The 17,417-nt window shown below is 40.4% G+C and overlaps 1 protein-coding gene across 3 annotated transcripts in view; it reads right to left on the reverse strand.

Annotated features, from left to right (window-relative positions):
• The window catches only part of LOC143372208 (VPS35 endosomal protein-sorting factor-like), a 70,726-nt gene extending 66,611 nt beyond the window's left edge, over positions 1–4,115 (reverse strand). For 2 of the 3 annotated variants that reach the window (XM_076818221.1, XM_076818219.1), the window contains exons 1-6: positions 3,924–4,115; positions 3,763–3,850; positions 3,342–3,554; positions 3,087–3,249; positions 2,799–3,007; positions 2,594–2,724 (exon numbers count right to left, since the gene is read on the reverse strand). In XM_076818221.1, coding sequence (XP_076674336.1) covers positions 2,594–2,724; positions 2,799–3,007; positions 3,087–3,249; positions 3,342–3,554; positions 3,763–3,850; positions 3,924–3,940 — 821 coding nt within the window. In that variant the 5' untranslated portion in view covers positions 3,941–4,115. The remainder of the gene's footprint in view (positions 1–2,593; positions 2,725–2,798; positions 3,008–3,086; positions 3,250–3,341; positions 3,555–3,762; positions 3,851–3,923) is intronic. The other variant, XM_076818220.1, reaches the window with a different exon arrangement.
• Positions 4,116–17,417: the final 13,302 nt, after the last annotated feature.

The raw sequence follows: 17,417 nt of genomic DNA on the forward strand, positions 1-17,417 counted from the left end.
ACTCGTTTGCGAGGGTTGCGATCGACTAGCGCTGTAATCTACACGTGCAGATCTCGTACCTACATCATTATTGTAACAGTAACTATTAAATACACCATATGCAGAAAAATTGTATTTTATACAGAAGCCTCTAAACACAAGACTATCGCCCTATTTTGCAATAATTTTAGAAACAAGATTTTATACCGATACAACAGGATTTTAAACAGAAAACTATTTGAAGTTTTCAAACAAGAATTAATTTATAATTTCTGCATTATAAAACTGAGTTAATGTTTTAGCGAAAAAATTGATGAGGGAACTCAAACTTTCCGAGTATTCGTAACGAAAGTGATATCACTACGATTAACAGTTCCAGAGATAAAAATTCATCTACAGGGTCATACGTTAAAACTGCAACCTACGCGCGCGCGAACTGCCAAAAATGGCAACACCGCCTCACGGACGCATTCCACTGCAACCATTCACCGGCCCGGCGTTCGGAGGATTGCCAGCGACCGCTAGACAGCAATGATGTCCGAGCTTCGAAAATTTTAGGATGGTCTGTTCCAAATTAACGTCGCAAAGAGCTGTGCGGAATTTCCCGGCCCAGGTAAGCGAGCCGCGCGCTCCGCTTTTATGATCGGTTTACCACTCGCACCTTTGAAAACAATGTCGAAGGGTCTCGTACCCGTAATTTAAAATTTTTTAGCTACGACAGGGCTAACCGCGGCGCTATACCCCTGTACGGAAAAATTTGTCGCCATCTGCGTGTAAAAGCCACAATAATGGCGCACCGTTCCAAAAAATGACATTAACGGAAGCCGGTATAAGCGTGGCGTTGAGTAGCTAACAGGCTAAAACATTCAGCCACAAAAATTGTAGAAAAAAATTCAAACACAACTACACTCAAAGACACATCCCATTAGTTACCAATTACGTCCGATCTATGCATGCACTGCATTAAGGATAAAATTATAAAAAAGAAAACCAGAACAATAGATTCTGAGGTTTGCAGAGCTAACACATAATTGAATAAAAATTTGATTTCTCAATTTATGAAAGTAATGATACAGAAACAACTAGCCTAGTGTTTATCAACACCATGAATTTTAAATAGAGCATTAAATACAGTATCAAATAAATAGTTTGCAAAAGCTTTTCACAACAATTATGGTTTAAAAATTGATAAAAGAAAAATTAAGTAAACGTAAAATATTTGAAATTATCCATCATTAAGAGGGAATAACTCTTTCTCATTTTTCGGCCCAAATTGCATTCCGGTATCTTTTATAGTTAAAAAATTATACGAAAAAAGCCCCAAATTCTTCACCCCGGGCTGGGAAATTTCAAATAGCTCTTTGCGACGTTAATTTGAAACAGACCATCCTAAAATTTTCGAAGCTCGGACATCTCTGTTGTCCAGCAGTCGCTGGCAACCCTCCGAACTCCGGGCCGGTGAATGGTTGTAGTGGAATGCGTCCGTGAGGCGGTGTTGCCATTTTCGTCTGTCCGCGCGCGCGTAGGTTGCAGTTTTAATGGATGACCCTGTAGAAGGCCAAACCACGTAAAAATCAGCTGAAATTATTAACGGTGATTAACAATACCTCCTTTACTACTGAATTGTGCCTCTCTTATGTCATACGGCATTTCTGATTAAGAATAATCTATAGGATTGGTAAATTTTTTTACGCGAGTTCGATAACACTTTGTATATAGAGTGTTCCCCAAAACTGGGTCAGTAAAATTAAATGATTTTAAGCGACGTATTAAATAGTTGTATCCATAAGAAAGGACATATGAGTATGACAAAATACATATATAAACATTTTACAATTTTACCAGTACAATATTTGTTAAAACAATATTATTTTCCCAAGAGCATTCTAAGACATTTATATGCAAGAAATTGCAAAAATTGTTCTAGAAGATATGAAATTCTACTAAAAAATAAATCTAATTACACACATACAGTGGCTCACAGCCATAATCGTACACCCTTTAAAATCGCATAATTTTTTTTTAAATTAATCGCTGATTTTGGGAATTTCCACGATTCTCGCCCTTATTCTGCGATCTTTAAGCGTGTATAACTCAGAGCAACGTTATCCGATTTTCATGAAATTTTAGAGATGCATACAATTTACTTCAATCTAGAAACTTTTTTTTTTTAATTTTCATTACAGGCTCACAAAAAAAGTTGAAAGAACGACCTTTACTATCTTATTTGCTACTCCGGCCATTTTTTTTTAAAACGATGAAACGTGTCACTTAGCAAACTAATCTTTCTAGCTTCTCAAAAAAACTCAAGTCGTTTGGACCAATTTTAAAAATGTTATGCGATTTTAAAGAGTGTACAATTATGGATGTGAGCCACTGTATACATATATGCGTAACAGTAGCTTCAATAGCTGAAATATTTAAAACTATTCGAGTTTATTGTGTACTTCCTAGTATGTCAAACTATTTGAATAAATATAAGCTGACCCAGTTGTATGGGATACCCTGTATAAGCCCCAAAAAACCATTGCAAAACACATAACTGATTACTGAAATATTAAAATTCTAAATTATGTATACATACATGTGTAACTAAAATGAAAAAAATACTAACTTGTAATATTCCGCTTTAACCTTTAATCTCTCATACACGAGTTTCCCAAAAATATCTAAAATGTCTGTGATAAGAACAAATTTACTTGGATAGAAAGCCATAACAGACGTGTCTACTAATAATTTGGCACACTGAAATAATTCAGCATTCATTTAAAGTTCTCTTTAATTGTAATTAATGAGACAAAATGAGTAAAAAGGAAAACCTGTATTGCTATCTTAAGTGCTTTGACTCTTTGATCGGAGTGCCAAGCTTGTACAAGCTCATTATTTAATTGTTCAATTCTTGCTGCGTATTGTTGCTGGGACAAATCTAACATTTGTCTAACAGATCCTTCCTCAAAATCATCTAGCTGTTGCAATCTGGTTCTTACTTTATCAACCACCCCACCACTTGGTTGCACCTTAACAACAACTATAAGAAAAACATCTGCGTCAGCCTGATTTCATTCATTTATTCTGCAAATATTATTAAATGATGAAGAACATAGCACCTTTCTCACCACCTGGCAAAAAGCTAGTAAGAATTGACAGCTTTTCCGAAGTAGTATATTTGTTTAATATTGCAGTGCGTCTGGCTTGCCATGGTTCTACTAATTCTTCTGCGGTATCTTTAGATTTTTTACCAACGATTGCAATGTTAGAAGAAAAGTGCCACTACAATATAAATATCATATTTGAAGTCATACATGATATCGAATAAAACTATTTAAGTGAATAAACATTTTTGACAAATGTAAGTTAGAAACCTCATCTGCAGCCATCTTAGATAAAGGATCTAACTCTTCCCTTGCAAACTGTGAAAGGGGATCCGATCCATCAAAAGAAGAATGGCTTAGTAATGGATTTGGCAAAGAGTCCCCAGATTGTGGTACATGAATTGAAATTGGTGTACCACCTGAAGAACCAGTACTTGCACTTTGCAATACATTACGTTTAACTCCACTACGCCCATCAATTAACTACAACCATGTAATTAATAATACATGTCTTACGTAAAATATAATCAATGTATTAATATAATCAGATGCCAAACAAGTGGTATCATATTTGTAAATGTTAAAAATTCATTGTATCATTGTTTTCGTTGTTAAAAATATGCACAACAAAACATAATGACATATGTAATAAAATGCTTTTTTATCTTCTGTTATGTCCTTAGATTATTACCGTAATAGTAACAGGTTTTAAAGGATGATCTGTTGCTTCCTCTAAACACGCAAATTGCATTGATCTATAGTTGACAGGTTTTGCAATCCTATAAAAAGAAATAATTTGTTTTCAAATCCTATCAATTACAGATATTAATATATAAAACGCCGGATACATACCAGTCTATTTCCATCATTTTCCAAATATATTGAAAAAATCTTACGACGTAATTGTAGAAGAAAATAATACATACTATACACCAAGCAAGTGTGCCATAACTTATTGTTTCGTACTTAGTTTTAGATACGATATTTTAAACCTGTGTCATGAACTGCTGACAGTTCCACCAAGTTATACCCCAGATTTATCAACCGACATGACTAGGGGCGTGACACTCAACGTATTTTTTGGTGAACATGTGACAGTACCCTCTAGTATGAAGTGGAACAACTAAACAACGGAGGGCAGCAAATTCGAAACTTGGGCCGGTATTCATAGTCGCTACTTATTCTTAAGCAAATATGTGTAAACAAGCAAAAGACTGATAAATTGAGTACAAGAATGAGAATAAGAATAGAATGACAATAGGTACGGGGGGTGGTATACTAGTAAACCTAGGTATAGTGTAAGGACGAAGCAGTGAGGATAGATGATAAGTAGAACAATAATTGGAATGTAAGCATGAGTAATGGGTAAAAGAGAAATACTGTATTTTGAAGGAAACTGTGATACTATATTTTTTCTTATTTTGTTATTTATAAGTTGAACATGTAATGTACAGATAATGTGATGACCAAAGTTCGTTGGGCTATATAGAGCTGTGCCCTGAAATGCCATCTGCTAGTCTTATAAGATACTGTAAGCTGGGAGAAAATAAAAACCTAACCTAATCTAATTCTTAAGCAAATGCTTAAGCAGTCGGCATCCTCTACTAGCTACTAGGTTAGTAGAGTATGCCGCATGCTTAAGCATTTGTTTAAGAATAAGTAGCGACTGAGAATACCGGCCTTGGTTTAGGTTCCAGTACAGCACTAAGGTTAAGGCGTTTATTTTCTTTCAGGTTACATTCTCTTCTAGATGGCACTTCAAGTTGTACATACTAGAGCACTAAAGAGGTGAGTATGCGCATCCGCCATTGTTGCGTGGCCTTAGGGGAAATAGTAGCCTTCTGGTGGGGAAATCAGGCGCGGGACAACGTCCGTGGAACGCTAAGGCGTTCTGCTCCCTGGACGCGAATTCTTAGATATAAAATAATAATGTAAAGAAACTATTTGAACACAAACAATTAAACAGATTTAATGAACTCAATGAATTTAAACAATACAAATAAGAATTTCGCTGGTTTATAATTTCACGTCCGTTCACTACCGCTCTCGGGGTTCAAGTGACCTTTTCAAACGCAAACGCTTTTACATCTTTTGTTCTTTACAAGATGTCCTTAAAATCTAAGAGCCAATAATATATTTACTAACTAAATTCTCATTGGTGAATCTATTTCCTTCACAGTTATTGATTTTTAGAATCAAGCGTTTAACAACATTGCTCTGGAATTACATCTAGGAGAAGGGATCAAAGTGCAGTTCATTTATTCAAACACCCGTTTCCAAGCGGGTATTGATTAATTTATAATCTTGAAGTTTTCTCATTAAAGAATCTCTAACTATTTTCAAACCCCTCGGGCTTGTGCGAACTTCGCATTGTTTCCCTTTCCTATTACACTCGTATGTTCCGTTTTGAACTTCGCGCTTCTAAAGTTTGTGTCGAACGCCGCTAGAGCGAGAATCGCAACTCGCAACACCATATTGGGTCCTCTGGAGAGAGAAGATTCTTGAGTACCCACCTTTTTGAGTATTGTCAAATTCGCTTTATAAACCAAATATAAACTTGAATGTAATAAAATACTCTAATAATGTGTCGTGCTACTACTCATCAATATCAACAACGCATATTTTGTTTATAAAGCGAATTTGACAATACTCAAAAAGGCGGGTACTCATTAATCTCCTCTCTCCAGAGGACCCAATATGGCGGATACGCATACTCACCTCTTTAGTGCTCTATACATACACTAGGCATGTATAGTGTTGCGGTTTCCGCTGATGTAAATATATGTGATTGTGTGCAGTTAGCTATAAGACATAGAGATATCGAGGTTGGTTGTAGAGCGCAATTCAAAATCCTTTGTAGCAAAAAGATTTATTGTAGTCATGCGGGTTCGAAGCGAGCAGCACAACTGGAAGGTTTTAAGCTAGATTGAAACGGAGGACGAGGAAGACTTTATTGCCAGGACTCATAAACACGTAAAGTGCGTTGTGCTTCTCGAGGGTTTTCCTTGCCAGTTTTTTCGAACGTGCTCGTACAATATTAGTAGCTGATACCTGAACTCAGAAGGCATACGAGAGCCTGGGATTGCATTAAATAATTTTCAAAACTACAGTTAGGCCAGGCGAAGATAGTAAATAGCTTAACTTTTCCTTCCACATTTGCGTGCCAAATTTCGTCAAGCGGGAAGCGACTCGTCTCGTAATGCACTTAAAAGTCTGTCTTCACTTTCAATAATTGCTGGTGTCATGTAAGGGTAAAAACTCCGGTCGGGAAAGGTCGAAAGTCATAAATGTAGTTCGAGCGACGTTTTCTTGACCCTGAGGGTTGCGCCTACCTACCTGTTAAATATGTATGTAATGTAAGTAGCCTATGTAAAGTATGTAATCGGAAAGCGTGCCTCGACCACCAGCCGAGAGTGGAGGGAAGCGCGAAGGAAGGGCCAAGGACGGAGAGAGGGCTAGAGGACAACCCACTGACGAAACTTGAAGGACATCACCGTTTTGATTGGATAAAAGGACCTGAGGAGGAACTTCGAAGGATACCCCGGAGTCAGAGGAGTAGGCGTACGGAGGGCACAAGCGAGGAGCGACTTTGTAGAAACGACAGATCGAACTTGTTAGCAGAACAGTCAACGTCTAGCTACTCATTAAAAATCCAAACATAGAAAGTATTCAGAAGGGTTTCACTTTATTTTCATTCCATCGTTGAAATTCCCGCGCAACTCATGAGCTGAGTGCTTCAGCCGTCCACGGGCACGGACCCGCCGTCTATTTAGAAATCCCCACAGAATCGCGCAATAATAGACGGAGTAGAAGCTGGGACTATCGGCGAGGGGAACGGTAGGCTTGGAGGGGAAAAGGCAGAAGTCAGATACAGGCACGTCGGGTTAGCTTCGGAAGCATTCGGCATGCATATCCACTGTGTTACCCGATTTGCCTGTATCGCTCCCCTTACCGCGAATCTTACACCCCCCTCAGCTTACGCTCCGTCTATATATGTCTATGCACTAGGCGTCAAAACGGCTTCCCTTCGGAAATTTGGCAACGTTGTATGTCACTAAGCATAACTCAGCGGTTCTAGTGACATGCAACGTTGCCAAATTTCCGAAGGGAAACCGATTCTGGCGCCTAGGCCAGTATTCATGGTCGCTACTTATTCTTAAGCAAATGATTAAGCATTCGGCATCCTTTACTAGCTACTAGGTTATTAGAGGATGCCGCATGCTTAAGCATTTGCTTAAGAATAAGTAGCGGACAACGGCCGCCATGTTTGGGAATACCATGATTCGAATTCAACTATGTTCACCCACTTGACCGGATTAATTCCTTTAGATACGATTATCCACAATTAAGCAGAAGTTTTATACAGAGTGTTTTATAATGATACATGAATAAAGGCTGGAGCGATTCTTTATCAAAATTGATACTGATTTAGTCTACCTTGCTCGAATAAAATCTTTACTAATTTCAAGATATAAGCTTTTACAGCTGAAAAATTTTAATTTCATTTTCTATATTTCTAAGAAATTATTAACGTTGTAGGGTTGGAAATTTCCGAATGCATGCCATAAATGTGAAGTATAAAGATCTGTATTTATAGTTATAATTTTGTCATTGATGCCACTGCATCAAGACATATACAATTGTAAAAAATCGAATGAGATATATTATTTACAGTTAACATAAATTTACATTCTTGAATGGCGTTAATTATTCCTCGGGATGTTTTGCATAACTCGTGCAATACTTATGCATAAAGATATATGTTCTAGTCTGCGTGACAATGTACGTTTACAAGGTATTTACGCGCTTTTCCGCGTGGGAAGAGAAAGTAGGCTCTACTCCGGGGATCGAGAAAACAACCCTTGAATGAAATTTATGACTTCCCTGGCGTCGCCAACACCTCTGGAGTCAATCGACACTCCTAAAGACTAACAAAGGACAAGGCCTTCTCAAAAGATTACGTGACTTAGAAGAAACTCGCGATTCGTTTCGTGTCTATTAATTGAGAGTCTGCCTAAGATCTTTCCCACGCATGCCACCCGCATCGCGTATCCTTAAGGGGGTAGACACGGGTAATGCAGCTCGCTGTATACCGACACAATCTGGCCCGAAACATAGGTTCGGGGGCATACGTTGTTTGTCCTTATATGAGCGAATTTCGGGCTGGGCGAGGTCTCATTCGAAAGATGAAGGTTCAATGCAGCCCGCTCTGATCATGGTTCGACGAGATTGTGGTGATATCTAATAATATGAGTGTTGAAAGTAGAGCAAAAATCGACAAAATACACCCGCATGAATCCAAGTATTTTTAGGTCACTAAAAGAATTTTGTGACTCAAACGGTGACCAGAGCGGGCTGCATTGAACCTTCCTCTTTCGAATGAGACCTCACCCAGTCCAAAATCTGTTCATATAAGGACAAACAACGTATGCCCGTGATTGCATTCCCAAATACGAGTTCCGCCATATTGGCGATAATACAGAGCAAGTCACGTGAAAAATGTAGTTGAGGTAGTGGAAACGAGATGGCGCCTACTCGGGAGGACTTGTAGGGGTTTCAGCTCACAGGGAGTATTTTCTCTTTAATGGCAGACCCTACTTCTGCCCGAGTATATGCTCGTGTAATTAGGGAAGGATATTTAACACAACCCCAGTTAACAATAACGAATAATATATTTTGAGGTTCTCAGTGGCTCATGTCCAGACACTGTCTGCCCTTCCCCGGGTTCCACAAACCATCGAGTGGGACACTCCTCCACTCTTCTCTCCCGGGAGGAGGAGGCAGCGCTCCCTACATACTCCCCCCCCCCCCGAGTGTTAACGTTACCAGGTACTGATATCACATTAGTTACTCCAGTCTTACAATCTTAACGCTATAGACTTTGGTTTTCATTACAGTCTTAAGGCTATTGCATTTCAGTCTTAAAGCTATTACCTTATTCACTACTTCCCGTCGGCGGAGCAAAAACTACTCTCTTCCTCGAGTACGTTTTCAGCGAAGGACGCTGGTCCTCCGCCCCATCGCTCGGGCCTGAAGTTCCCTTCGAGGGATTTCCCACTATGTCCTCCGGGACGAAATATGCCGGTTTCAAATTGTCCGTAGACACGCTGCGCGGCGTCCCATACACCTCGATGGTGTATACGCGGTCAGACTCGCGCTTAAGGACCTTATGTGGGCCCGTGTACGGTATCTCAAGTGGTTTCCTCACGGCACCCGTGCGGAGAAAGACATGGGAGCGCGAGCTCAGGTCGGAAAAGAAGAACGCACGCTTCTTATACTTAAGGGCTACCGGGACCGGACGTATCTGCCGCATAAACTCGCGGAACTCTTCTAGGAACGGACGTGGTTCCGGCGTAAAGTCCTCAGAGACGAAGAACTCCCCCGGAATCCGCATCGTTGTGCCGTACACATACTCCGATGGAGACGCATTCGTGTCCAAACGGACTTGATTACGAAGGCCTAAGAGCACTGTCGAGAGACTTCGCGACCAGTCTCGCCCCGTATGGCACATTAACGCTGCTTTTAACGTCCTATGCCACCTTTCAATCAGCCCGTTCGCAGCCGGGTGGTACGCAGTCGTACGTATTCGGCGACAGCCGATAAGCGACAAGAATAATTGGCTCTCAAACTGGGCACCCTGATCAGTTGTCAGAACCTTGGGAGCCCCAAACCGCGATACCCAGCTGTCGAAAAACGCTCTCGCGACGGTCCTCGCCTCGATATCTTTCAGCGGAACGGCCTCGGGCCAACGCGAAAATCTATCGATCATCGTCAACACATATCTAAAACCGCTGTCCTCGCACAAAGGACCCACGATGTCCATGTGGACATGATCGAAACGTGCATCCGGGGCAACAAACTGCGCCGGAAGCTGCTTTACGTGTCGCGAAACTTTGGACTGCTGACACTGCACGCATTTACTGCACCACTCCTTTACATCGCGGCACATGTTCGGCCACATGTATCGCTGGCGAATAAGTCGATCGGTCACCTTAGCCCCAGGATGGGCGAGACTATGGAATAGGTCGAACACTCGCCTGCGCAGAGCTGCACGTATGTATGGACGAATTGACTCGCCAGAGATTTCGCAAGCTAACGTCGTGTGTAACGGTCACCACTGGATCTGTTTCATTGTGCACGGCACCTCCTTGGACGCGCGAATTTCCTTGAGCTCGTCATCACACTCCTGTGCCCCCGCAAGCTCATTTAATTCAATCTCACAAGGCAATCGGATAGCTTCTACGCGCGACAGCGGGTCCGCCACCACATTCTCGGCTTCCGGCAGGTGCTCGACGCGTGTCGTGTACTGCGCTATGAACGAGAGTTGCCGCACCTGGCGCGGTGACGCCTTGTCTGCACGTTGCATAAATGCATAAATAAGTGGTTTGTGATCCGTGACCACCACAAAGTCCCGTCCATCGAGAAAATATTTAAAGTATTTTATCGCTTCAAACATCGCAGTCAACTCTCGATCATAAGCGCTATACTTTTTTACGTATGTGGAATTTCCCATACGCCGCTCTCAAGAATTTTTCGAGCTCGCGTCTGCGAAGGGAAAACGCCCTAAAATCCTTTCGCTTATCACAAACCACTAAGGGGAGTGATGATCTCCACCATCTGGATCACGACTATGAGAACGAGCGTGACGCGAACGACGACCCATACGGATTTCCTTATATGGAGATTTCTAACGAATCTCCACTCATTTTGGGACTATATAAACCCTTTAGTTTCAACCCTCTTTGGTTCAAAGCAGTGAAGTCACGCGTACAGTCACGTCGTGTCACGCTCGTACAGAGTTGGTTAGATTCAGTAGGATCGGGCTCGAGTCGCCTTACGAACCAATAGTTAACCTCACAGAATCCGCTAGTTCAGTTATATTCTGGGTTACGATTGAAATAATCATTCTGTTGGGGACTGCGCATGCTCCCAGGAGCGCTGACAAGAGCGCTCCCACACGGGCATCTTTGGTGACCAGTCCTGGCTTGGGATGTGACACGGAACGGCCGTGCACGTTTGTATCGCGTTATAAATAAAGCTAAGAGTTACAGTTATTCGGCATCGCTTTCATCCATGTACTTTAACCCGATCCTAAAACCATTCGGGACTCAACACATTCTTACGCCCCGCATCGCCAGTGCGTTAACACCGTGCAAATATTGGTAACTATATTATTTAATCACTAATCGCGACACTTACATTTGTACAATAATTACTTATTGAATATACTAATGGTGTTCACTTGTAAATCGAGTAGATTCGTTAACCCATCTTTTACCCAGCGATCCTTATAATATTAGTAGCACTCACCCACTGATACAACTTTACCGCTCGAGTTGTATCACACTTTAATTAAGAGTTACGAGGCATTACTAACATTTCCTGTGACTGCCTGATTTCGCATCAGGTTCGTTCACCTCCAACACCAAAACAAGGAATCTTTACCAACCCAGTGGCTCCCCGATTTCGCATCGGGTTCGTCCACGTTTTAACCCTCCTACGGCTCCCTGATTTCGCGTCAGGTTCGTCCGTATCCAACAGCTCCCTGATTTCGCATCAGGTTCGTCCGTATCCAACAGCTCCCTGATTTCGCATCAGGTTCGTCTGTAAATCTACCAACTTCCGAATAGCTCCTCGACTTCGCGTCGAGTTCGTCTGTGAACTTCATCCTAGTGACTTCCCGATTTCGCATCGGGTTCGTTCATGACGTCTCACTCTCCTGCGGCTCCCTGACTAACAATCAGGTTCGTCCGCGCTTGACTCCATCCCTAGAGGCTCCCTGATTTCGCATCAGGTTCGTCCTCGCCGTCAATAATCCTAGCGGCTCCCTGATTTCGCATCAGGTTCGTCCTCGCCGTCAATAATCCTAGCGGCTCCCTGATTTCGCATGTGGTTCGTCCGCGCACCTAACTAACAAATTCGTAAACCGTATTCCTTGGGAAATACCCCTCTCGCCGGCCTCTCGCATTGCTGCAGCCCAAGCTCGTAACAACTTCAACTGGGACAGAGAACATTTCCGGGAGAAAAACGACAGGGGTCTCCATGAACCCTCAACACGTTGCTCCAACACCGCTCCCATCGCGAAATCAGACGCGTCCGTTACTACTCTAGTTTCAGCCCCGCTGCACGGGTGAGCCAGAAGTGCAACGCGAGCTATTTCAGACCAAAAATTTGAATGTAAACGAAACTAATGGCTACGAATATAAATTATTACTTGACATTAATGTAAAATGATTTGGACTAATCGAAATTGTAGAAAGTTTCTCCGCGGGCTTTAAAAGCTGTTTTAATCTCGGCAATGGAATTTACAGAATCATGACTAAGTTTACTTCTTTTACATCTACAATTTTTGCAGTACAATATTTTACATTTACAAGTTTTGACATCGGTCAGAATAGAGAAAATTCTTTCTGCTTCTGCATTTGAGTGAGGAAGACTCCTTACAACATTCACGAGTTGTTTCAAGACTGGAAACAGAAGATTGTTATCTTTATCACTCGCAGAATTAATTTGGACCTATATGTCATCAAAGCACAGCTGTGACAATTCTTGACATTGCACTTTGTCGAAAGTATAATACAACTTATTCCATTCTGCTTTTAATTTTAAATGGTCAAAAGATCCTAATTTTTGTGCAAAGTAAATTAAATTTTTGAAGGTACAGTCTCTATTCCTATCAAAAAGTGCTAATTTAAAATCAAAAACTTGCAAACTGTCTAAAAATGTATCTTTTAAAGGGAAACGTTTATTATCTCGGTAATGGCTCTAATGTAAAAAGCTAAGCAAACTTTTTTAATTTCAAGAAACGTTTCCTGGGGCAAAGTATTATTATCGACATGATCCTTCCAATAATGTTCACACTCAAAACCGAGGCAAATGTCCTTCAAGTCTAACAAATTGTTACCGGAAAAAAAATCTATGTGAAACATCGAGTCATTTATTGTTGAATATTCTGGTTTTAAAATATGTCCGCACAAATCTTGAAACAAAAGTCTAGATTTCGAATATAATAAATGAACGGCTGTCCTGCGGGTTTGAAAAAACGCGTTGAAGGAATTGAAATAATTTAAAATATATTTAAGAAAAAATGATAAGCTTTTGTTTGTTTTTTTATATCACAAAGTAGATTATCAGCCGTATCGTTTTTTTGATTTTCAAATACTTCCGAAATAAAAAAAAAATTTAACGAATCCCAACATTCCAGAATGCGTGCTACGCAAGCGTGCATGGCTAACCAACGCGTATCGCACAATTTTTAAATTTGTTTTGACTTATTATTGACAAATTCTTCAAAATTAGCAAAATTCGCCGACCGTTTGGCGCTACTATTAATATAAACTGTTAAATTTCGAATAAATTTTTCAATATAACTTGGGATTTCTGAACATGCTTTACTAGATACTAATGCCACGGAATGGCAAATACAATTGACTGTTATTAATGAAGGACACCAGGTTTTAAGTTTTGAACAAAATGAGGAAAAGCGCCCGATCATCACTGATGCATTGTCACATGTGAGTCCAATTACATTCTGCACAGGAATTCGCTTTTTGTGCAATGCTTTCTCAAATGCTGAAAATAAACCTTCTGCAGAGCAATCTATGGCGTCTAATTTTAATAATCCTAATAATTCTGTAAAAGCTGCAGAAATTTCCGAATTTACGTATTTAATTAAAAAAAGTGAGCCATTTTACGTTAGAAATATCTGTGCTTTCGTCAACAAATATAGAAAATTTATGATGTCGAGCACTTTCAATAATTCTACTTACTTCTACTTTAGAAAGCACGTTTGTAATAATTTTGTTGCATTTTAAGCGGCTCAAGGTTAATTTACTGGCTATATATGAATCTGGAAATATAACCTTCAGAAGGCCAATTAAATAAGCACTAATGTGAAATGGAATATTGTGCTCGTCAAAAAAAGCGCACAAAGCAATTTTAGCAATCTGAATCTTCTCGTGAATATTTTCGGGACTATCACTCACATCAAAATCATCAAAAGCAGCACTGTTACGTTCGGATAATTTAGAAACGTTCTCGGCGTGTGATTTTGTACCAAAATGATTTTTTATTTCTGATAACCCGCTATTAATCATATAATTTTTACAACACGCGGAACAATGAAATTTGGAGTCGTCGTTAAAAACGCGTTGTAGCCAAGGTTTAAAATCATCGCGCTCTAACCATTGTCGAAGAAAAGTTCTCGGAATATATTTGCGTTTCGCTGTAGGAGAATTCGTGACAAAAACCAGAAAAACAGACAGAGGAAAAAGATAAATAACAGAAAGAAAACGAAAGTATATAAATTAATGAAAAAAAAATACTTACCTGTTTAGTTGATGCCTTCAAAAGATGGACGATCACCAGCTGAAATATGTGCACAGCACTACGAATGACGGTTACTCTACGTTCGCGTATGGCCGTTACGGTATCCCGCCAAAAAAGCTCGCGTAATATATTACCAACAATATACAAGCGGAGCGCTGAAGTAGAAAATCTTCAATTCTTCGCATCTTGCATAGCACGAAACTACCAAAGAAAATTATTCTATACAGCGGAGATATCACAAGCTGAGATTCCTTACTCCACCGCAGGCGGCGCTGCAGTCGGAAATCTTCGCATCTTACACCTCTGCCCATGACGACGTTCACGGACGCCCAGTGGTTTCCAGCCGAAGACGGAGGCCCTGAGTAGCTGTTACGAATCTCAGCTCACGTGCTGCCAGCTTCAGGTCACCTCTGGACGGCTGCTCACGAATATCGCGATGCCCAAGGACGAGGATGGACGCCTCGTGGTGTCCGCAGCAGGTTGTCATGTTCGCTTCTTCCCACAGTGACGACGTATCAAGCGATCACGTTGGGGTCACCAATGTAGGGGTTTCAGCTCACAAGGAGTATTTTCTCTTTAATGGCAGACCCTACTTCTGCCCGAGTATATGCTCCTGTAATTAGGGAAGGATATTCAACACAACCCCAGTTAACAATAACGAATAATATATTTTGAGGTTCTCACTGGCTCATGTCCAGACACTGTCTGCCCTTCCCCGGGTTCCACAAACTATCGAGTGGAACACTCCCCCACTCTTCTCTCCCGGGAGGAGGAGGCAGCGCTCCCTACAGACTGACAACGTGGAATCATAGCAAAACTGAAACGTTAGCTGGATACATGTGTCACAGTAAAAGCGTGATGCAGTGAATGTATCCATTTTCGTACGATTAGAGGTTAGGTTATATGCATTTTAGGCATACATTGACTACGAACTGCTGGGAACTGTATACAATTACTAACTTAACGCTTTTACAGTAACACATACATCACTTGAACTCGCTGTCGTATTTATGTTATAATTATATGGCCACATTATTGGAAATAAAAAAGAGAGATTGAATTTTTTTTACTATTACTGGAAGTATTGATTTACTTCATCTTTACATCATCTTTTCAGAATATGGATGTTACAGTAATTATTTGAAATATTGCTAATACTATTATCCTTTTTTATACTTCCGACTATTGTACAGAACATATAATAAGAATAAGTCTCCAAATCAGTCAACATTTGACTCCCTGATATTTTTTGTAAACCTTTACGGTCCTATCTCCTAAGTTAAATAGTCCTTAGTTAATATTTAAAATGCAGACAGGGTTAAAAAAAATAAAACAACATAAAATAATAGATATGACTTATTCTAATTTCACTCAGCAAATACCTATATATTGAAAATAGAAAAACGTTTTTGTTTAGAGCGTAAAGGTGAAATTACTACACAATCGGCTGGTGAAATCCAGGGCACAGTGTAAAGGAATTTGAGCAGAAAGAAAAGAAAATTCGACACTGTATCATGTTTGCTCTCATTATGATTAGGAAAATGTTATCAATATTTGAAAAAAAAAATGTTTATGCAGAAAAAACTGAAAATAAAAAAGTTAAGCCCTTATTGTTATTGAAAAATTGTTGTGTATCTGCAAGGTTGCCAGCAACATTATGCAGGACCACTTATTTAGCGGAGAGGAACACCCACAGGAGTGGCGGTAATGTGTGCGTCAGCAACGTCTTCACGCATACGTTACCACCACTCCTGTAGGTGTTCCCCTTCCGCTAAGTAAGTGGTCCTGCATAATGTTGCTGGCAACGCTGTGTATCTGTGTTAGCAGACCGAGGCGCTGGCTTTATTTATTGGCTGCTATGACTAGTGTTGGCTAGAACCGTGATTTGTGAATCACGAGTGATCCGATCACGTTCATTCCCAATCACGGTGATTTTTCACAGTGATCCGTGATTTTCGTGTTAGGAAATCCGACACTATTCGACGAACGATGGCAGCCGAATGCGACTGTTTATCCAAAAGGCGAGCACGGCGACGCCGAGTCAGGACAACGTGATGCCAGGCCCGTCATAAATTAGATAGGGCCTTAAGGAGATGTCAATGGCGTCAACCCAAGGATCTCCCGCTCAAGAACAGCCAGTCTTGTACAGACCACGACTCGAGACACGTTCTATCCAACCCACACCGAACTCGTCAAAATATATGTTTTTCAACTTATTCTGTTTTCCACATTGATTACGAATTCTTACATTCGTGATCGCTTCTGATGCGTGCAGGCACAGCAGTGAGTCGCGATTTTCGTGATGTGATTGGTAGAAAGCATAACTGCTCTTTGTACGCGCCACATAACCCCAATTTCTAATTTCTCTTGAAATATTCTCAAGTCCTCACTGTGCTTATAGAATCTCAGTTGTATATTTTAAACCAATGTAATCGTTCTTGATCTATTTAAATTAACGAATATTTCTTCAGTTTAGTTAAAAAGTATAGCGTATATGTGAATACTTTAGCCAATCAAATCAGTGCGTGCACACATTGACTGTAACACAAGCTATATTGAAGTATTTTATAAAAAATAATTCAATCAAGATCAAGAATTACGATCACAGTAAACAATCCACTCAAGTTAAAAAAATCACGATCACGGTCGTGATTTAACTTCATTCACGACCGTGATCGTGATTCTGCGATCACTGTGATAAATCACTGTTAGTGCTTTTGCACTCCATCCCTAGCTATGACCCCCGTTCTATACTTCTCTTTTACGACCCATCGACAGCGACAATGTAACCGCGAGCCACCGCGAGCAACGGAGAATACTATTTGCTGAATACCTATACCTACTTACATCGTACAAATTAAATTTCGAACCGAGGAACGATGCGACAGAATTTACTGAATACGTGTAACACTCTCTCCTTTTTAATCTTTTATTACTTACGAATTACCGTTTGGGATTTTGGTGAAACTTGTATATGTTGTAGTCTTTAGTGATATATAAACGTATGTCAAAGGTTTC

The sequence above is a fragment of the Andrena cerasifolii genome, chromosome 8 (genome assembly GCF_050908995.1).
Source record: "Andrena cerasifolii isolate SP2316 chromosome 8, iyAndCera1_principal, whole genome shotgun sequence".
Classification (NCBI taxonomy): Eukaryota; Metazoa; Arthropoda; class Insecta; order Hymenoptera; family Andrenidae; genus Andrena; species Andrena cerasifolii.